Source organism: Neodiprion virginianus, chromosome 3 (assembly GCF_021901495.1).
Source record: "Neodiprion virginianus isolate iyNeoVirg1 chromosome 3, iyNeoVirg1.1, whole genome shotgun sequence".
Taxonomy (NCBI): Eukaryota; Metazoa; Arthropoda; class Insecta; order Hymenoptera; family Diprionidae; genus Neodiprion; species Neodiprion virginianus.
Window position 1 is genome coordinate 24,825,675 of NC_060879.1, and position 23,761 is coordinate 24,849,435.

The 23,761-nt window shown below is 39.6% G+C and overlaps 1 protein-coding gene and 2 non-coding genes across 3 annotated transcripts; 1 reads left to right on the forward strand and 2 right to left on the reverse strand.

Moving 5' to 3' along the window:
* The first annotated feature begins 5,315 nt into the window (after nucleotides 1-5,315).
* On the forward strand, nucleotides 5,316-19,546 carry LOC124299619 (uncharacterized). Its single transcript, XM_046752885.1, has 4 exons — nucleotides 5,316-5,591; nucleotides 5,724-5,945; nucleotides 7,378-11,164; nucleotides 15,959-19,546. The coding sequence occupies exons 3-4, from the start codon at nucleotides 7,844-7,846 to the stop codon at nucleotides 19,019-19,021; spliced, it is 6,384 nt and encodes a 2,127-aa protein (XP_046608841.1). The 5' UTR covers nucleotides 5,316-5,591; nucleotides 5,724-5,945; nucleotides 7,378-7,843; the 3' UTR covers nucleotides 19,022-19,546.
* Nucleotides 19,547-20,729: 1,183 nt separating this feature from the next.
* Trnai-aau (transfer RNA isoleucine (anticodon AAU)) lies at nucleotides 20,730-20,803 on the reverse strand. Its single transcript has one exon. It is a non-coding gene; the product is annotated as a tRNA-Ile (tRNA).
* A 2,464-nt stretch (nucleotides 20,804-23,267) lies between these two features.
* Nucleotides 23,268-23,340, reverse strand: Trnak-cuu (transfer RNA lysine (anticodon CUU)). The gene has a single exon. It is a non-coding gene; the product is annotated as a tRNA-Lys (tRNA).
* Between the last annotated feature and the right edge of the window lie 421 nt (nucleotides 23,341-23,761).

Consider the following 23,761-nt stretch of genomic DNA (forward strand, 5'->3'; position numbering starts at 1 on the left):
AAAAGAAAATCGAGAGCTTTCCAGCCGATTACGCAAATAACAACGTTCACGCACAAATGTTCATCGTTTGTTCTTCAACTGCGAATTGCATTTTTTTGCCTTCATTTTAACTGATAGAGAAGCTCCTCTTGATTCAAGCGATTGCGTAATTCGTGTATTATTTTGAATTTGAATCGTATCCAAGAGTAACTGCAGCGAACTAGTCACTTCTTCAAAATTAGGACACTCTATGCACACTCATTGTCAGTAGAGGTACAGCATCACGCTCTAGTATATCTACACGATACACGTATAAATAAAACACAGTTTTTTCTGTTTTCTTCGCAATAAAAAAAACAAGAAACGAAGCCATCCGGCTATCGTTACAAGGTTCGTAAAAACGGTGGATTATAAAATAGTCTTTTTGCGAATATTAAGAAACATTTTTTTAAACAGAAAAAAATTAATTTGCAATACTAACGACACTCGTGGATAACGTTTGAGGTATGTACGAGAAATATACGAAAGTCGTACATAATCACGCTGCGACGGGTTGGGTATCGAGAAACCAGCGGTAATTCATTGGAATAACCTTACAGCACCGCATGCAGGCATTCCTCGGTTCTTCTTGTAGAGCACGTGCGGTAACTGCCCTAACAGTCTCGCTCTACACGTATACATATACGAAGAACAGGAAGTCTTTCCAGTCTGAATCACGTAAATTGCGAAAAAGATTGAAAACCACCGCTAGAATTGATATGGCGCGTTGTTTCAGAGCCTGTGCGAGGAATTTAAGTGGCTGAAATTGCGAGAGTTCCCTACGATTTATTTATTTCCGCTGGAAAAAGAAAAATTCATGCAGCAATTCTCTAGCGGAACTCATAGGCAATGACTCTATTATAGGAGGATACATATCAGGGTTTGGCAACAGGTAAAAGCAAATAATTCTACTGAAAATGCGACATTTTTTTTCTCACAATTACGTTATAGGAAAAAAGTGTTGTACTCCTACCTGTGCGTACGTATGTTTTATTTTTTCTTCGCAGAACCAGCAAGTTCACCCTTTCTTTGTGATCTTTTTATCCCTGCATGTTCTGGGATTTCATTTGTACCGATTCCACAATTTAGAAATAGTAAAATAAATAAATAAATAATACACTAATACTTTTTGAAGATAATAGTACTTATACCTCACACCCGACGAGTTTAAAAGAAAATTGATCGCTGCTTGTCTAAGAGTTCACGTGTGGATTATTTAGAATATCAAAAGAACCGCTAAATCATGCTCATGCGAATGTAATGAAAATTGTAAATCTTTTATAATCATCGATAGAAAACAAAAAAAAAAAAAACCATTGTAGAATATCACGAAGCATGTAGTACGTCATACCGGGAATCGTGCCAATGGAAAAAAGCTGAGATTTTCCACCGCAGCGCGCGACTGTAAATCAAAATATGAAAGCCAAAGAAACAGCAATCTCGAGACTAAGAATAAATAAATTAAACACAAATCTGATCTTCATATCGGCGATTAAACTCCCGGTGCTTAAATTGCTTCATAATGTTTAAATTATCAATCATGAAACTCTATTTTCTCAAGCTCGCAAAGAAATAAGTAAGAATTGTGGTTTAAAAACAAATCATACAGAGAAAAAAAGAATGTTTAAATTATTTGTAGTCAATTTACCGGAATTAAGCAGGCTGCTGAACGTTGGATCGGAATTACTGGTATCCGCTTCTTACAGGGTTTTTCGACAGTTCCGCCAACCTGGAAAAACAAATTTCGATTGAACTCAGATCATTCGCTGTGCACAAGTCAGGACTAGCCAATTACAGAGTGATTTTATAGTCGCTGAAACTGTACTGAAATAATACCAAAATTCGTAAAGATGTCTAACCGTTTTTCGAAAAACATAAATTGTAGAGAAAAAAAAAAACATTTCAAACAAATTTTAACGATCATTTGAAAGATAATATATTATTATTATAGATGTGGGAAACCGAATGATGTAACACAAAAATGGGCGTATATAAGACCGAATCCAAAGGCGATGCTCGCTGCGGTCTAACCTCGGTGTTATACCTATGCTGAAGAGAGATATTTTTAAATTGCCTAGAAATTCCAAACGGTCCAGTTTGGAAGTGAAGTTAACGCTGACTGGAGTAGCGCGTGAGTAGAGCTGGATAATCTGTGAAAGATAAATTTTCATGCGTTTTCGTCCCTACTAATCGTGATCGCAACGAGTTTGCACAGTTGCTACGAACCTCGGCTTAATGGTACGAACACCTTTTACACTTTACGCAAGTGCACCGTGTCTGACCTATTTTCGAGGGTGACTGTACGCAGTTAATTAATAGATAGGCACTCGAGGCGAGGTGTGATTGTAATTAGTGAGTCGAATGATCCGAATTTATTACCAGGTAGAGACACATAACGGTGAAGACGGAAATGAAACGAAATCGAAAATCTGCAGCACTGAAAAAAACTTGGAAGATTCGTTGATACGTTGGCCTACGTATGTTGAGTTTACGACGTAATTCTCGTTACCAGACAAGCTGTTACACCGAATTTGGAGCGTGAAAAACGATAAGCCGGAAATTAAAAGTCAAATCCTGAAATAACGACCTAACAAAGGGGTGTTATACGCAGGTATAATACAGCCGGTATCGATTGGTTTATAGGTCAGATATTTATAATCAAACGCCGTGTAGATGAGAGTTCAACATGAGACAAGGGAGTGGCAAAAGGGTGTGGCGGTGCGTCATTTCTTTCAGGGATTTAAATCAAGGACAATGTGCAAGTTTTGTTAGATAAATGAGGGTGGGTAAAATTGTGTAACAGCGAGTACATGTTGTAACTTTTCTGAGGGTTTGAACGATTTTCTCCAACGATAATCACAATTCTGTGATTAGGAGAAGTCCGATGGGATTCCCTTTGATTAACAGAGTGAAAAATTGTTCTCTGGTTAAATCCAGTTCTATTTTCAGCCACGGTATTCGTTATAATTATAGCGTGGCATTGGACGGTACATGTATATGCTATATCCGAAGACGTCAAGAGAAAATATCGTCTATTCTCGTCAAATGAAAAATCGTGACTGACCTCTATCGATTATAAAAATTATTGGATTTTCTCATCCAAATACCCTAATATTATTTGATGATATTTGTGAATCTCATCGTTTTTAACTTCTCTGATGCATTATGGGTTTCAAGAAAAATTCAATTCCAACTTCCAAGTCATTCGATCGATGTGATCAACGATCTAACCGTTTAAGGGCCTTCAGAACCGAATTAGGTCATGCCATACACGGATTTTCCATCTCAATTTTTTAGTTAATTTTTTTGTTACGATTCCGACGGATTATTTTAATAAAATAAATTATATTTTCTATAATTTGTGCAGATCATTACAATTTTCGCGTATTTTAATTCAATTTTTGTAACTTATACAGAGTGAAACTATCGGCAGATGTTGGAAGAATTTGTTGTTGTCCTACTTTTCCGGCGATTTCAGTATTGCCAAGAATTTTTCTTTCCCCATATTACCTATATGGAAAAACATGATGTCACGTGACGCACGTACGTTAATCGTTCTGTGATTCCTAGATGCGATATTTACGTCACGTTTGTACAGAGGCGTTTTAAACTTCAGATTAGATTTTCCCGTTTGAATGAAACGGAACTGCTGCATTGTATAACGAAGAGCCAAGATAACCAACCAATAGCATAGCAACTGGGAAGAGTTCCCAAATATCTGATATTCGTATAAGAAATCAGACCGACAATTAAATGATTACAGTCAACTTATTTCAATATTATGACGTACAGATATAAACGGTATGTAAAATAAATGTTAAAATATCGTGTTAATTCTAACGAATTTCACATTTGCACAAATTACTTCCAACGGTGCAGCAGGCATAAAGAAATTTGAATAACAAACTTTGTAGGATTTGAATTTATTTTATTGCGAGGGTTATACACGTATACGTATACAATCGGCAAAATCATTACAATCTTTATTTACCCACGCGAACATTATATATTGATGTTTAAACGATATATTCAATTTTTTTCCTAACTGTTTTGCCATATCGAACAGAGAAAAGTCAATTTCTCCTGCAAGCACCCGCTCTACGAGCCCGTGGATTACGTCATATCTAAATGCGGTTCATTGATCCACAACAAATGGACCATAAACCCATTTCGGTCTGGCTTCAAGTACGCCAGTAAACGTTTGGAGTCAAGTAATCGTCGGGACTGAGACGATGATCTCGAGTTATAATCGTGTGGAGCGGTGTGGAGACCCATTTAGGTAATACGCGGCTTATCTAGCCCACGCGACGGCAAATTAAGTTAAAGAGATAAACAGAAAAAAAAAAAGAAAAGAAAAATAAACCTGGAGAAGCGAAAAACCGACTATACGCGTAAAGGCCAACGCAGTTGAACATGCTAAGGTCACCTTCGCAAGGTGATCAGGATCATTTCGGTGCCGAGAACAGTCCCCTTTTCAACACCGGGAATACGAGCGGTGAGGAAATCGTTTTTATATATCGCGAACATGTTTTACACGTTTTCCCACGCGTGATTTCGGCACAAAAAATACACGTTTCTATGACGGTATTGCGAGTCTGCGAAAGCGCATGCTCGGAGTGTAGAAAATACCACTTTCAAGTCCCAGGATAAGAATGTGATCTTTTCTGTACTCCGCGCATGCGCCGTCGCCGGAGAATCTGACATTACGCGACTCTAACCGTAATTTCGTGCTTGGTGAAAAAACGCGTAACATATTCTTCTTGTTATACAAAAAATCGTGTCCAACAAGGAGGCAACGTTCTTTTCGCCTCGCGTATTTACAATATTCGGCTTCGGCTCACCCGCGACTCATGTTGCAAACTTACGCTCGGTCCGAAAAGACCAAGTTTGCCTCCTTTTTCCACAAAACATACTGTTCGGGAATCGATACACCGAAGCTATCACGGTTGGGTTACAGTATTATTCGGCGTATAGCGGCGTCCCACTAGCGATGCCACGCTACGACGATGAGTGGAGTGAGCTAGCGAGTGAGTCTCTCGCAAGTTTTCCCACGTCGCCGACGCCGCAGTCTCGTCGTTGACAGTCGCGAGTACGGATGAACCATCTCGGTTCCTCGTCAGCACGTGAATCACAACGTCGTAAGCGCTAATTTCTTCTTATTCCTCCTCCCCCTCCCCCCCACCGTATCTTCGTCGTTCACGTGAATCTCAATTTATTTTTTGGCCGAAGAGAGGATCAGGGTGGAGTGGGGTGGTGATGCGGGGGTGGGGCGCCAAAGTTTATCAGAGCCGACGCAACGAGCGATTCTATAAATAGTTGGCCTGGCATCGCGCAGTATAAGTCGACCTTGTCCTTTCGCTTATATAAAACCTTCGGCCGCGAATTGCAGCTTCATTTGATCCCGGTCTGTCAGTAGGCGCGTATAGACTCCCTCGCACTAATCCGAACGACAAATAAGAGACGAGGAATTAGGTGAGCAGTTACAAAAACGGATTCACCACGCGCTTTTTCATCCGTCAACAGTGAGTTTAACACGGTTCGGATTATCCCTGCGGTATTGAAAAAGGAAAAAAGTACGCGGACCGTTTTTAATTTTCAACTCACGACAAATTCGTTATACACAGTTTTTAAAATACAATGACTGAGGTTTCGCACTCGTAATCACTCTTGTTGCTGTTGTTATTGTTACTGTTATTATGTGACAGGTGAGCACTACTTCGGAACTGTGGACCTTGGCCAAAATACATTTGTTATACAAGATGGCCTGTTATTCATCAACGACAAAAAAAAACACCTTCCCTTGGATTTAATCGGCGAGTTTAACGAAACTCTCTCGGATCTGCAGGGCGGGGTGTTGGATGTGCGCCGTTCCTTATTCTTAACGAATTTTCCGACATCGATCACCTGTGGGCGGCACGCCATTGAACGTACGTGATTGTCACGTCGCTTCCTGTATAATTATGCGTACTTTTTGTTGCTTTTCAACCCAGCAAACAAAAGACATTAACAATGCAGCTGAATTATTACACGCACGAAATAAGAACCGACTCTGCCGATACACGGTGTAGTGTCTGCTTCTCTTTTCGTCTCTTTCTCCCACGCTTTCGCTCTTTCTATACCATTAAAAATGCTGATGCCGTAACGCTGAACAAGAATTTTTTTTTCTAGAAACTTCCCGTCGACTCACGTTTCGCCAGGCGACTAATTTTTTCACCAATTGTGTGAACCGATTGAAAAGAAAGGCTAGCTTTATTAATCGCATCGGTAATTTTTACTTAATCGTGGTCTAATATATCCCATTCGTACATAGATTTTTAGACGTTAAACTCAAATTAATTTGGAGAATCAGCCTAGGACAACTAGAAGTCCATGTTTACGGTGATCTGGAAACTGTAGAATTGAGCGTGATTTACTCTCTTGCACTTTAGAGTTAATGAAAAACGTAATGTGACAGAAGATTTATGCAAGCAAGTTCATATTGAAAATAAAAAAAAAACTGATAATAAATAATCATTGCATTTTTTAAAGTAAACAATGTGTCTAACAGAGTTGTAAATCAACTAAAAACCGATAAATCATAAACAAGTTTTTATCATTATCAATGTATTTTCTTCCCTGCTTGTGAGCACACTGCAAAGTAAGCATGATTTCTATGACTGGATTGTTCTCAGTAATAAAATGATGATCGTTAGGAAGGTTAAAAATCGTTCGCTGCCTAACTTGGTATCGGTGTGACGGCACCATAAAAGGTAGAGCTCTGGTGTTCTTAACGTTAATTGCATTGGCACGTATATGTACATGGAGAACTGCTAAACCGACCTCTTGCACAATTAGTCATAGCCTCTTGATTTAATTTAGAATTCATATTGAATTCGTGCTCAATTGAAGCTCCCTTTCGTCTACTTCAACTGCATGATTTCGAAATCCACCCCACGTTAAATTAGCTGCGATTAACTATACAAGACGGTAAATTGTTTCCCAATTGCTTTATAATCCCCATTGTAACAAAAAAATAATAACATGTACAAAAAAAATGTAATGTTTAATTTTAATGGGAGAACGAATTTTTAAGACAAATCATTTTTCAAAGATTGCAAAAACATAGTACAGCAGAATTTCATGCCGCGAAACTAACGGCATAATTGTGTAAGGAAAACCGTAACACTGATTAACGCTGGTCGCGTAAACAAGGTCAAATCTATGCAGTCACAGACGGACTCAAAAATAGCATGTGCAGTGATGACTGACTGTTTCTGATCTGTTTACATACGACCGTTATTAACACTTGTAATTAATGCGTCCTCGCAATCACGAACTTTAGCTTTTATACTTACCAGACTGAAATTTTTCTCATTGCAGACGATCAAGGTCCACGCATCCAGAAAGATTGAGCTTCCGCGTGAAGAATAATGAGAAGAACATGAATTCCTTGCAATGCATCGCAGTGTGGGACCAGCGGGAAATCGATTAGCATAAGTGACGATTTAAAGGCGTGTATACGATAACCCAGCGACGTTTTAAACTACCCAGCGTGACGCGTGGGTGGATCGATTGAATTGTAAAACGTACCCGTGGGTGATATAACCTTGACGAATTTATGGAGACGATGAAAAAGTGGTGTAGCTGAAAAAGCCGTCCAACAGTTTCAAGGAATAACAAGTCGAAGCACAAGTGTTGGCAGATAAGCAAACAACGTATGCTTGATTGACTTTCCGCGTATATCTCGTCTCTTCGCGTAAGGAAATCCCACTATCGCATGGATCTGGACTACCACATTGTTGGGGAATTCTAAAGCTGTTGACGTGATTGAATCTGACCGTTTGAGATGACGTCGAAGATGACGAAGAGTCACATTTTCACCTCATTTGTCCTCGCGTTCTTGGCGACGGTCTCCTCAGCCAACGCTGACGGCGGTAAATGCGAAATGCTACTGCCCCAGGATGGCAGATCTATCGTGTATTCGTGCGTCGAGGCGACCCTTGATCACCTCCAGAGTATTCCGAGTGAAGCCGAGTGGATACAATTCTCAGTTTCGAAATTACCAAACATTCCGAAAGGGGCGTTTTCCAGGTTCAACCTGCGCAGATTATCCTTCTACAACTGCGACGTGAGGCACATCGATCCAGAGGCCTTCGAAGGCCTCGTCAACCTCAGATGGCTGACCTTCTATGGATTGACCGTAAATGTTATCAGAGCGTCCTGGTTCAAAGGCTTGACGAGCCTCACCCACCTTTCGATGGAGAACAACCAAATCATGTACATCGAGCCAACCGTATTCCTGCGCATCCCCAATCTCGAATATTTGAACATTGAGAACAACGAGTTGAGCTGTTTACCGTACCACGCCCTGACGCCGTTGAGGAAACTCAGAAACATGCGAACCCGTAAGAACCCATGGCTTTGTCATTGCTACATGGAGCTCGTAGTTTGGATGGCGAATCGTCAGATAAACATGGGAGCAAAAGATGCGCTGTCGAAATTCAAATATGAGTGCATGGAAGATTTTGGCCCCAGATCAAGCATCTCGGAATTACACACGTACAAATGGACCGCATTGAGCAGCGAGGAGTACCAAAAAATGTACAAAAATGCATCGTCATCGCAAACGGAGTATGTTTCATTGAGCTCAACGGAGTTATCCAGGATCCCAGATAACACGGAATCGATAAATTTTGAAAGAACTAAGATAAGAATGATAGAAGACTTCGCCTTCTTCCGATTTGGGAACAGCTTGAGAAGCCTTAACTTCAGCAGCTGCAGTATAAATCAAATTGAGCCGGAAGCTTTTGTCGGGTTGTCAAAACTGGAGCAACTCGTTCTCTTCAATAACAGCATTAATGAGGTCAAGTCTGAATGGTTCAAAGATCTTTACGGATTGAAGGAACTCGTGTTGGATGGTAATTTGATAACACATATACCGCAAAGTCTGTTTCAATCACTTGGAAATATAGAAACTTTGAGTCTCAATGGCAACAAAATACAGTGCCTTTCCACCGATTCATTTTCGTTTCTAAAGAAACTCAAAAGAGTGAACATTGAGGACAATCCGTGGGTCTGTGACTGCCAGAAAGAGTTTAGAGCTTGGTTGGATAAGAAACAAATCGGGTACAAAATGTCTACTGGAAAATGTACGAATGAAAAGATCGAAAAAAATCTGCATCGATCTGAAACGGAATATGAGAGCGGTGTAAATAAGTCTGGAAGCGTGGTAACAGAAATTAAAAATCAAGAGGCCGAAACGACCCACGGCTCTGTGATTCAGTCCAACGAAGGCTTTCCTACACACTTTGGAAACTATCACGAAGAACAGAACGAAGAGATCGCAAAAAACGAAGCTCAACACGAACAAAATAAAAAAATCACCAGTTATGAACACTACCTCAATATAACAGAACGGCAACAGCAACAATCAGAATATAAAATGCAACAGCAGCATTCACAGAAAACCATGCAACAGCAACAATCAGAATATAAAATGCAACAGCAGCATTCACAGCAAACCATGCAACAGCAGCAGCAGCAGCAGCAGCAGCAGCGGCAGCAGGAGCTAATACAACCGCAATCACAACAAACGATACAAATGCAAGAACATCGCGAACAAAATTGGAAAACACACAATTGGGAATATAAACCACGTCCTCAGACTGGCTGCACTGCATTAGGGACAAATCTGGATAGTTTTACAGAGATATCGCGAAAAGACTTTGGACCTCCGGGAGATTGTCGAATAGTAAAATCGCGATGGTCTTTTGTTAGAAGATCGTACTTGTGTTCAGATGCAACACTATCGAATTTGAGTAGGATTCCTGAGCAGGCTGAATCAATAACAGTTCAGAACTCTGTGATACCCCACTTGCTCGATAATACATTTGCCCGCTTCGGAGGTAACCTCCGAGTTCTCGAGCTAATAAATTGCAGCATCCAGCACATAACACCTCGAGCTTTTGCGGGGCTGGTGAACTTGCAAGAACTTAATCTCAACCTGAATTACATCACGGAGGTACGAACTTCCTGGTTTGAGGCCATGCCTTCTTTAAGACGGCTCAGTTTGTCGTGCAATCATATCCAACGAGTCGAAAACGGTGTGTTTTTCTTATTGAAAAAACTCGAATATCTTGAGATAAGAAATAACCGACTGAATTCAATCGGAACCGAATCAGTCTCGTCCATGTCGAGCATGCGCGTAATGGCCATCGATAATAATCCGTGGTCCTGCCTCAACCTACATAAGCTGGTCGAATGGATGGATAGTCGTGACATATATTACGACAAGAATCGTTTGAAGCTAGGTTCACACTGGGATTGTATAGGAAGCAGTACTGTATACTCACGTGACGGGAGCAACGTTACAACAGGTGGAATCCCAGGAAGTACTTCCACGACTTCTCCAACACTTCCATCACTTCCACCACCACCGCCCCATCCGCTACGATCCTATCGATGCACCTTCGACCTAAATAGTCAGTACGGTATCAACAGCCGTGAATGCGTTGGTGGTGATCTGCATATTCTGGAGGAAATCCCGAGTAACGCTGAGAGAATCAAGATCACAAATGCCATGATTCCACAATTACCAGCTGACGCCTTTGCTCGATTCACAAACTTAAGGGAGTTGCTGTTCTACAACTGTAGCATTGAAGATATCGATCAGTTCGCGTTCCGTGGATTGCGTAAATTGCAGCTGCTAACTTTAGTTGATAACAGAATACCGATTGTCAGATCGGCATGGTTCTCTGAACTCAACGCACTGACTAAACTTCAACTGGCGAGAAACTCCGTGACGGAAATTGAGGCCGACACTTTCAGCCATCTGCAGAATCTGCAGGAACTTTCCCTGAAGGACAACAAAATCGATTGCATCTACACAGAATCGTTGAGTCCTTTGAAAAATCTTAAGGTAGCGTCGTTTGAAGAGAATCCGTGGAAATGGGGATGTCTGAAGGGATTGGAAGACTTCGTTCAAAGACGTAACGTCAGTGCTACAAAGTTCGATACTTATCACGGTAGAGTTATAAATTGCGGCATATGTTACACAAAAGAAGGCACGGCATCGCCTATCACGAATTCGAAAGGAACTACGAACACTTCGATCTCGGCGGTCAATGTGATATGCGTCTCCATAGCTATGCTTATTTTCACCAAGTTCTAACGTCAGTCGACCAAAATAAACCACCTTTTGCCGTGAGACTAATATTACACTTGCAAGCTATGCGTCAAGGATCGAAATTTACAAATTTAATGCTCTTCATCGTATAGTTTTGCACGCATACGTGATATATTTGATCTGATATGCGTAAAAATATCAACGTACGTGTTGTGAACGTAAGATACCTACGTCTGAAATTCCAGATGAAATAGCCTGGTAATGAAAGTGTTAGTTTTAGCTGCTTTGATACCGCAAAAATTTATAAGTGCTTCCTAGTTTTATACTGATTGAGGTTGTATACATTTTTTGAATCTATACTTCACATGGTATACCTACATATGTTTCGAGTAAGCAGCACTTGTCATTTTTAATATTGACAAATATGTCAATTGCGATGAACATGTTGTGACCAACGAATCTATCAGATGAATCGATAGCACGAGCAAATCAAGCGCGATGTCGATATCGGATCAAATTTTTTTTCAAATGCACTTGACGGATAGACAAGAATTATTAATTTTGTACTCCCATACAGTTTATTGGCAAACGGCCCATGTTATTTTTAGAAATTTCAACTCGATGAGTAAAACAGTGCCATAATAATTCGTTCATATTCCAATACTTGATAACGTTATATTAACCAATATTTAAATTTTATGTATTTAATTAGATGTATTTCATCCGATGCAACCGTAAATAATGATGCAACGTAATTTTATTAAGCTATTTACACACGATGCGTACAAATAAAAGACGTGACCACCTTGAACGATAAGTGCCTTAAAATAGCTGAACAGATTTTTCAATTTTTCATGACGTAAATCAAACATAAATCTACGTTATATACATACCTGTGTATATAACACGTGTATGAAAAACGAGTATGTATAATATACTTAAACGCTGGCTGTGTTCACACATTGACTTAATGATCCCGTACAAATAACTTTTTTCGTCAAAGTACGAAGCCAAAACATGAATCAAAATACTTATTTATTGCCGATAATGATTAATTGTAGAATTAAAATAAGTATAGTAACACGTTAGAAGGAATAGCTCCTGTTTTACAATTAGTAATACGTGTAACAAAGATGTATCTAATCCCAATGAAAAATTTTACTTGTCATCTATGTACGAAGCAATTTGGGGGTAAGACTATTAAAATTCGATTTTGCCCTTCTTAAGGACAGGTCTAATATATATATTGCTTCGAAAATGTTGTCTAAGAATATATTCATGTATAATATATATTTTTTCTAATTTATATAATTTTGCAAGTTATGTATTTTTAATAATAATTTTTCCCCGATTGTTAATATATTTTTGCTGCGCAGTGGAAGCACATAATATATCACTTCGACAAATATTTGCTCTTTAGAGCTTGAACTCGAAATATAATGATTGATGAATACTTATGCGTACAATTATTTCTTTAGTAATATAACATCTCGTAGAATGGAAAAATAAATACTTTTATCACTTTTTACTTTCAATACTATAATCACTTTTATAAAATTAGGTATCTGCATTCTCATCAAACTGTGTTCAGGACCGCCTCGATTCGAAACTACAGTATTACTGGAATACTTTTTTCCAGGTACATAGAGAACTCTGCTCGGGTTTCGACCTCACAGTTCATAAAATAGTGATGTCGACAATACCGAGATCTCCGTAAAGTTCAAGTTTTCAATTTCACGCCGCATATTTCAGTTCATCTTCCTGGCCTTGAACTTGTCGTATAAAAGCATCTCAACTCAACTATACGCGATGCAAATCCCTCCGTAATTTCCACATCGAATGACCCCGTTCCATTTCTCGCTTTGCTTTATTTTGTGTCGTCATCATAGGGGATCCGATTCATCATGCTCTAAATCTTTTTTAGAACTTATATATAACATTACGTTGCAGCGCGATGTGTGAGTATGTTTTCCAAACCATTAAAACCATACTATACTATGAGTTAGCCTGATAGGCATCTCTATCCGACCAACGTTGAGGAACGTTTGGACTCTACAGTGAGAAAATCGATATTTCACCTTGTGGTGAAGTTGTGGAATTTTTTGTCTGCTCTTCACTCGACTTTACACTTTATATGTTACGACTTCACGAATAAACCTAGTGCGAAGCTTCACGTGAGCCTTTTTCAATCTTTATGCAGGAAAAAAAATAATTTGAATCCGAACCAAGTTTTATTAACCATCAAAAATAAGAATCCATTCAATCCAGCATTGGTTCCAGTTCAAGTTTCTTTCACTTACGTGAATGGAATAATTATGAGAAATATCGAAAATTACATTGAGAGTAGGTATGAAAATATGCAACAGGTACACAGAGGAAATGAGATTCGTGTACATCAATTTTCCAATAAACAACGTGATTCTTTTCACCACATTGTCCGGATGTTATTGTAAATTACTTTGCACTCGGTTCATTTTGAAATATTCCGTAAAATTATTCGCTAATTCTCATATTAATACTGCTTCAAATCGCTGCAACGTTAAATATACAGTTTCAAAGATATGATACGATACGAAAAGAATCGAGTTAAAAGCTAATAAACAGACAACGGAAATGTGGTAAATAAAAAAAAAGCTCACTAGACTAAGAGTTCGTCTTTGTAGCAACTTCACAAGGTTTATTTGCGGCACAAAAACACATTAATTGAAAAATTGGCAATAACCTTCTCTCCGTTTAAATTAGCACGTCGTTGTCGAGTGTCTCTCTCTTTCTCTCTCTGTCTTTCCTCAAATTACTCACCTCCTCTTCGCAATACTGACTCGGCTAAGGGTGTCACGAATAGACCGATTATCTGTAGCGTTCGATAAAAATCCGCGCAGGATTACACCTGGGGCCCAACAAGCATAGGCAAGTTTTACCCTCATTGTCAAAGCTAGGATCATCGCGGATGCCAAACCATTGTAATACTGGTTCGTGATCGTCGGGTTATCCGGCTTGGGGATCGCGTGAAAAAACTAGGTTACAGTATATTAATTACTACCGAACACAATAATATATACGAGGTCATTTACTCATTGCTAAACACCAACGCTCTATCAATGTAGGAATGGATAGAGATTCGCGGTAGTTTAGCTTGCAAACGCGTCCCAGGATTGGCCGGCGCAGTTATCACATATGATATTGTTAATCAAATCACCAATGTATATTGAGACAAAAAAATAAAAAAGTTATCAAAGGTCTGGAAACAAACAGTTTTTTCCCACGTCTCCAACATTTAGTTCGTACAACAGTGGGACGTTCCATACAGCTGTTCTACATATGGAAAGAACATTAAGTATAATCCGCCTATGTGTAGGCAACATCTATGGCCGACATTTGTCCTGAAAGAACCGACAAATTAATGTCAATTGCAGAAAGTAGCGTCAGTTGCCTGCACACAGGCGCCCCGACGTCGCACACTGTCCGCGATAAGATTCAACAGACGTGCGACACTCCGATTTGAACCCAAGTTGTTCGTGCGTTGACGTTATTGTCGCAGCTTTCAAACGCGGGTAAATTTTAATGAAGCTTCTGTCTTATTACGTATAATTAGATTTCACTGATACACCTTTGCCGCGACTTCTTCATCGTACCTTGACTCGTGATCCTTGTGTATGCAAGAATCCAATCGTGACCTTAAAGTGTTATTCGTGCAACGGGAAGCGCGCAATTCGAAAATTGATAATTATCTTCTTCCCGTTTAACGTCACTTCACTCACTTGGTTATAGTCTCTATCAATCTGACCGAGCTCTTCAGTTTCACCGTTGACAGTGCATGATACGCAACAGCTTGCAATTTCTAACTGTTTAGATCGAGCATCGCTAACATCCCGGTGGAAAAGTTACATGATTCCTCGGTGGAATCGTTTACTGCGTTCATAATCAACGCAGCAAGTGATTTCAGTGGCAGCGTACCAGCAAATGCGCTTGATGCACGCAATTTGAAGTCGGCACTTGCAGTGGGATTTTTTCCAATAATCTGCTCAAAACCCTGACGTTTATGTGTCGAAAGAAACAATAAATATATCTCCTTTGTCATCAGTAAGTTTAAACTGAAAACTTCAATCTACGAGCAACTAAATTCTTTGGTTCTGAATCGAAGGTAAATACCTATTCTTACGAATGATCGATTAGTGAATAATTTTGTTCAGCAAGAATGGATAGCGTAAAGAGTTACCTGGGTTTCTTATCCATTCTTCTTGTGGCATTCTGAGTTTCAAACTTATGCGCCACCTTATTACGAAACAGTTTGAACAAATCAGTTAATTCCTATCAACGATAAATGAACCTACGGAATATTTTGGTAATGGTTATTTTCTCCTTAAATTTAAAAAGCGGTTGATTATTAGATGTTCGATGTATTAGCGGTCCAGCGCAAGCATACAGTATTTTCAAAAACAGACTACTGATACGAAATAACTTACTCATTTGTGAAAAGATAATTATTTTTTGAACCCTGGTGTTTTCAGAATTCAATATCACGTAATATAAATCTACGATTCTGATTTCATTGAAGTTATGTGCATAATTACAGGTAACTCTTTGCTCTATTTATTCGATTCTTTCACGTCGTTGCTTGTTTTACTCGACTTTTAAGCTTGCGACAAAGATTCGCCAGTTGACTGTATTTAGAACGATTGAAAACGATAATATCTTGGTCAATTTGTGAAATACCAATGTAACTATACCTACTAATGAAATTTCTTATGGTTTTAGAACTCAAATACATCAGCATCGTACTATGACTGGATTTGATTCGTGCTGAACGCAGTTACCGAAATTAATCGGATCCAGTAGGCATCGACCATGAAGACAATCGTTTCTACAATAACTTGGCTGCTTTTGGTCATCGCTTTTTGTACCGCGGTCAACAATAGGTGCAAAATCGTAACGACTGACGACAACAGAAACAGCGTATACTCTTGCGTCCAGGCTACTTTCGACGATGTACTTGACATTCCTGACGATGTAGAATGGATACAATTTTCCATTTCAAAGTTTCCTCAACTTCCGGATAAAGCGTTCTCCAGGTTAGCCCTTCGCGGGTTATCTTTCTACAACTGCGACATCGGACATATTCACCCCAATGCGTTCGAGGGTCTTCGAAGCCTGGAACAATTGACCTTTTACAGGTCGAATATTCGCATTCTCAAAGCTTCGTGGTTTGAAACATTGCACAACCTGACCCACCTTTTCTTGAACCGAAATGACATAGTGTACATTGAGCCAAATGTATTCACGTTAACCCCCAAACTCCGGTATTTGAACATCGAGGATAACAACGTGAACTGCATATCGAAGGAAGTTCTCGATTCTTTAGGAAGCCTGGAACATGTCCGACTGGGCAAAAATCCTTGGCTATGCAGTTGTTACGCGGAGCTCTTGGAGTGGGTGAACGACAGAGGCATCAATTACGGATTGAGAAACTCAATGGGAGAGAGATTGGCGTGTATGGTCGAAGATGTAGATTCAATTAGAGATTACTCACTACCGTTCTACAAGACATTTAGAAACATTTCCGTTTCACAGAATGGATACATCGAAATGAACATAGCGAAGTCTGTTCGTTGCGTTGGAAAGAACCTTGCAGCTCTACACGAGATGCCAGATAACGCGATAGCAATCAGCTTTACAGACTCGCAAATCTACAAATTACCACGATACGCCTTCTTCAGATTCGGAAACTCTTTGAGGAGTTTGTTTCTCAGGAATTGCAGCATTAGCGAAGTGGACCCAGAAGCATTCGTCGGTTTATCGAGATTGAAGGTGCTGTACATATTCAACAATAGTATCACCACGGTGAAGAGCGAGTGGTTCAAGGATCTTCATAACCTTGAGTACCTTATTTTGGCTAGAAATGCAATCAAGCATATCGAGCCGAACGCGTTTGTGCTCCTCAGTAAACTGAAATATCTGACCCTAATCAACAACAAGATACAGTGCATGTCCCCGTACGCTTTCGACCCACTGAAGCACCTCACGGAGGTCGTTTTATTGTACAATCCTTGGATGTGTAGCTGTCAGGAAGGACTTCGGAAGAGGTTACACGAGAAACGAGTTAGTTATACCGTATCGCGTGGGCCATGCATAGGCGGATACGTACAGGACAGCGATGACCTGTATGATCAGACGTTCGAAAGACGAGAGGTAAAAGTCAAAGGCCAGAAAACTGGACTGGCCAAAAGTTCGGAAGTAACTCTGAAAGTTGACGGTAGAAATTGGATAAACAAACAAAGACCAGAAGTTATGGAGGTAGAGGAGGTTGTTCACAATCGAAACATCGAAATTTCCAACTATGAATACTACCGTCTCCGAGCAGAAGAACAGCTAGACAATGCATTGGCGTTCGAACGAACAGAACTCAAATGGACAACGTCCCCGATTGAAATGACTACAGAGGTCGATGAAGGAGAAAATTGGCATGTAACAGTAATTCCATCAGAAAATTCGTACAGTTTTCGCTGGGGCACAATATGGGCTGTCTCATTAATTCCTGCGGATGCAGAGGTCATTAAATTTTATGCAAGTGATGTACAAACCGTATTCACTGGCATTTTTGCTCGTTTCGGTGAGAACTTGAGAGTACTTAAATTTGAAAGATGTCCTGTACAGGATATTGAGCCACAAGCCTTTGTCGGGCTCGTAAACCTGGAAACACTTGTCTTGACCTACAGTAAAATCCATGTGGTTAAATCTGCTTGGTTTGAAAATATTCCGAATTTGCGAAAATTAAATTTATCACACAGCCCGATTACTAAAATCAATGGAGGTATCTTTGAGATACTGAGAAATCTGGAAGAGCTTGACATTTCACACAACAAATTGAACTGCGTTAACATGAACGGACTCTCTCACCTTACAAAGTTAAATAAAATTCATATTCACGGTAATCCTTGGTCGTGTCTGTGTCTGAGAACGCTGAAGGAGTGGCTAGACGAGCAGCAGATCCAGTACGATACCGATTTCTCTGTCGAAGGAATACTTTGGAATTGCACCAAAGAATACTCAAGCTTAAAAACGGCCAGCGATCATGATACCAACTCCATCGACAGCATGAGTCCTTACGCCGAGGAAGAAATGGAGGAGACAAAGAGAGTCAACAATGTTCGAAGTTTTGAGAAGACCCGGGAAGAAACTTCGAGCTTGATGGGAAATTTTAAAATTATGCAAATTGATGATAACAGCGTAGACCTGACCGTAACAGGCCAAAGAATTGACGAAAATGTTTCAACACCTAGTACCGTAGAATCAGACACCGAAGTCCCTGAGGACCGATGCTCGCTCATTCAAATGTGGCGGCTCCCCTTAGAGGTTTGGGTGTGCAAGGGTGGCGATATTCAGATTTTGGAACAAATACCAAGCGGCGCAGAGAGAATTCAGATCACCACCTCCGATATATCCGTTATTCCAGCCAACGCCTTTGTGCGCTTTTCAAATTTAGTAGACTTGATTTTTTACAACATCAACGTTAGCGACGTGCACCCGTTGGCTTTTGCTGGCCTGAATAAACTGGAGAGGTTGATTTTCCGGGAAACAAACATAACGACGGTAAGATCGTCCTGGTTGCACAACCTCCCCAATCTTACACGGCTTGGACTAGCATGGAATTTGATCTCGGAAATCGAACCTGACGTATTTGATTACCTGCCCAACCTCGAGACACTCGCCATCCAGGGGAACAACCTTAGGTGCATTTACACCAGCTCTCTTTCGTCTTTAAAAGATCTGAGAGTTGTTACAATGCAAGCTAATCCCTGGAAATGGAGATGTCGTGAAGAATTAACGAATTTTCTTTACGCCCGTAACATCACCTACGAAATTTCTGGAACTACCGACGGACAACGCGTTATTCCTAACTAATTTCTTAGCGTCCAATAACTTTGCGTCGGAATAGTACCATCCTCACCATGTTCGGACGTGAAGAAGGGCATGTCAATCGTCTTAGTGCCTCGCCTGACAGTCTTTAGGAGAAGAATGGAATCAATATTCAAAAGTTGCATTGCTCGCAATTAGCCAGATTGTCACCTCAATGAAATCCTTAACTCCGCCGAAATATTGTATGTATTAGTAATGTGGCTGGGGTATTTATAAATATAAGAGTTTTGTGTTATCATCACTCATTGACTATAGTTTCAATTTGCAATATCCAGCTAGTGCCGTCCGTCAATTTCGCCGTCTCTCGACTTGAGCGATACTGATGTTATACCTGCTTATAACCGCGAGAAAAGTTTACATATTTACGTCTATTTTCTCTAATGCTTATAATTTAGGTCAAAAGCTGTGTATTAGGGCGGTGGAAAAAGTACGATTTTTAAAACGTCGATCCGACGTCTGTGCGGCGAGAAAACTCAGAAACCTCATAATAAAATAATAATATTTTACAGTAATCCAATTTTATAATATAAATTCTACAAATTTTCTTGCAAATATAAAATTATTATGAATGATATTTAAGTTGGATAAGGATGCTCAGATTGAATCAAGAATATCGCAAGGAAGACTTCGTTTCAACTTGAAATTTGAAGGATGATCTGCGCATTGAATGGAAGCTTGCCATTTATCGGTACTGAATAGCTTACGAGAGAATCTGATAACGTGACATAAATATCGATTATTATTCAATCGGTAATGTTACATTGATAAAAATAATAGGTTCGTCGTAAGCTGCAATCATTGAACGGGCGGGATATAAGGTATGACCCAAAAGCAATGCGTTATAAATGCTCGAAGAGCATTAAGCACTTGGCCGCAGGTATTTGAATTTTAAATCTCCACTGCACCAACAAACGTGCTACAATTATTGCACATCGTAAAGTACATCAAGTATGGAGGAGCACACGTACAATTAAACGTGAAATATAAGGATAATTTTTAGAATAATTCGCTCAATTAAACCGTCATTGAGCCGACATTTCTTACGTTTGCTCATGAGAAACGTATCGGTACACGATATACTGTAGCTTATTTTGCGCAGGTAATCTGAATCGCAAGTGATGCCTGCTCCGCTAATCGGAATAAACTGCATGACATCCTTAGGCTCAGGCATTTGCGCTCTCACATAATAGTACAGATATATCGCAGAATTTTCATTACGTTTTTAGCAATCCGTTAATATTCGCTCAGCGAGTTGAAAGAATTATAATTGGGATGTATGTACATATGACGGGGTTGCAGATACAATCGTAAACCATTCGTCTATCAATCCCATTGACACGGTATTAATTATGTATATTCCACTGGATAAATCAGTAATGTTCTGAGTGACCGGAATATAGGTATATTAACATATATGGTGGAATATTTCGCTGTGCTTATCTCATCAGATTATCCAAGTCTCGCGCAATATGCATATCGCAGGGTCTAGAATCTAGATATACCTGTGCATACATGCAAAGGATGAGTCAAAATTATATCATATTGTCTGAATAAGTATTAACGAACTAAACAATTCCCAGGATTCGAGAACACCGATTACAGGTAATCAGCGAAATCAGCACGCTTACTCGTGACATCGGACATTTACGGGTATTCCAACTTGCCAATTTAGCATTGAAGAAAAAAAATAACCTGGCCCATGAGGGGATCGAACCCGCGACCTTCGCGTTATTAGCACGACGCTCTAACCAACTGAGCTAATGGGCCGTGGTGACGTTGGAAACCGTGTCTAGTCATGAACCTTTCATTTATTCTTGATAAGATTATATTTCACGTAAAGGCAGGATATTAACTAAACGTACTAACATTTGTATGAAGTAGAACATGAGTATTCAACATCCATATTTCGCTCCGGTAACGAGCTTTGAATATTTTTATTCTGACTATTAATATCCTCTATCACACGTCGAGCAAAGTTCGTATTACGACCAGCTATAATAACCTGTAATTTCTTGGCAGGCTCAGACAAAACAAGGTATACAAGTGGATATAGGATAGCAGTTATTAAATATCACGATTGATGATCATCGCCGCAGAAAAGAAGAAAACGAAATAAAAACTTATGAGCACAGGTTTCTCGTCAAGCTGAACCAGTCTCAACGTGTTCTCATCGCATTGAACTTTTCTCTGTCACCAGTGAAAAGGAACAGTACCTTTAATAAGATAGTTGATTATAACAGATCAACAAGCTCATTAATCGAGTATAAGAAAAAGGTTTTCAGGAATTGCGGTGTGCTACAGACGGCGATATTCGGAAATCGAGTCGTCAACGGTGACATTAGGGGATTCAAGCTCATTTTCAGCGAGCAGCACGAGGTTTGATTGTCTCGTCGTTTTCATCGCTCATCGGGTTATAGATACGCGGACGGACGGAACATCGAGTCTCTCCTTGCTTAATTGCGTTGACTTTTTTCTACAGACATTAGATGCTAGCGTGGATAATATCCAGTCATAAAATTAGGAAAGAGAACAAAAGGGATCTAGAAGCATGGGGTACAGTCCCAGCGTACCATTTTCAGCCCTGCCGCTCACATCTTATCAACCACGCCATGCGCTTTGAGATATTTTCAATCACTTTCAGACTTAAATCCCTTCAGCAATTGACTATCCACTGTCACCATAAGTCCATTCACATCAAAGTAGGAACGCGTTCGAATCACTGGGGGAAATATACGAGAACACCGGTGAACGGACATGAGGATGCTATGATAAGCGTGTTGACATGGCCACATCAATTGCATTCAGATATGCTTCTCATGAACGGGTAATTAATATCAATTCAGATGAACGATTCCAAAGGCGGATTGTGCACTTATGTCATAGCAAAGTATTGACCAAAGTCGCTAGAGTACATTTTCCTTTGATTGAGAAACGATTGTCGGAAACGACGCTTTTTTGCGTGAGACATTTCGTAGAATCTATACACAGGTATACCTCTGGTCCAGATTCGGTTTGGTGCATTCTCATTTCGTGGGGTTCAGAATGTACATCGTAGCATCATTCAGACACAAAAAAAAAAGTTCATTATATGGTGCTCCACTCCACGAGCAGACGGATCCCATTCATAGCAATGCACAAGGAAGAAGAGTTCTTTGGTTACCTGCAATCGCTCTTTATACGTGTATAACTGAACAGCAATCGAAAGAACTTACGAGAATGTATCTATTCCTAATCTACACTTATCCCTATTCCCTAGCTGTTTAACCGGGAAATATTTTTGAGGTAAAAAATGATAACAGCTTCGTCATGTGTCTAAAAAGATGTATCAAAATCGTACTCATCGAAGCCTGCTATACTTTTTTGGAACAGATATTAGCTACCGGAAAACGCAGAGAGTCAGATTAAAATAATGGTAAAATTATTAGAAAAATCGAATGACAATTTGTCCAAATTGAGAAATAAATACCACCCGAATACTTTTAAAGAGAAATATGAACTCTTAATTTCGGCTTTTCCAATCTTTGATGCGCCAAATGAACTTTCGTACAAGCCAAATTCGAAAAATCTCCAAGTATCAATCAACCATTTCAGAATGATTGGGAAACTCTATTATAGACAGTGAAATTTTTACCATTCTTTATCCTTCATGTTTGTTATTTTCAAGTTGCAGCCCGGATGCAAGCAGGCACATGTTTGCTCAGAATTTATTACTATGAATTATTATCATGGACTCCGCAGGAATCACGGTATATCCAACGGGTAACGGCAATGAGCATACGCCCCAATGAGCGCACAACCTCAGGCTATTCACCTAACAACTAACAGTTAGCTCTCGTATTTTTGAATAGAAATATCAATAACGAAGTGCAGGCCGAAGCGTCCGTAAATACAGTAGCACTCGCGAAGCTAGTAGAGCGTAAACTGGATCAACGCCCTCATAGTATTTCCATGGTATACCTACATCTATACTTACGGAGAATCAGATACTTCCAACAGTTGTGCAGAAATGAAAAATTACAGTCAGATTTATTGAGCAAAAAATTATTCTACGTTGACTCGAAATTATTAAATTTACAGCGAGATTCATGAATTTGAAGTTTTCAAAGTAATAAGGAGATCACGGAACATAAATATTGTAATTAAAAACTGACAAAATTTCTGAAGACGTTGAAATTTAATTAAAACTTGAGGTGCAAGTTTGAATATGCAAAAAATTGAAACAAAAATTAACCGCCCAACGTGGGGCTCGAACCCACGACCCTGAGATTAAGAGTCTCATGCTCTACCGACTGAGCTAGCCGGGCTATGTGAACTCGGTGAAACTTATGGGTTATAGACAGTAAAAATGGCTGACTAGGTCTAAAAATTCTCTCACGTTCCAAGTTCTCTGATCTAATTTTAAATGTACCGTATGCTATTTGTTCGAGTTTGTAGGGAAAACATTTAATCGGGGTTATCGTAATTCCACGAATAGTTTATGAAAACGTAACACTTTTGCGTGCCAAAAATTGTTACTGGACGAATTTGTTTGATAGATAAGCTGGTAGATTTTTCAATTTAAATCAGGCATGTAAAGAATCACAATTGGTCAAGAAATCTCTACCGGAAGATGGTTAACTAAGCAGTATTTATACATACTGATATTAGTAAAAAAAGAGATTATCGATAGATACAATTGATACACACAAAACCACCGACCATGACAAAATAAATGAAAAAGATGTC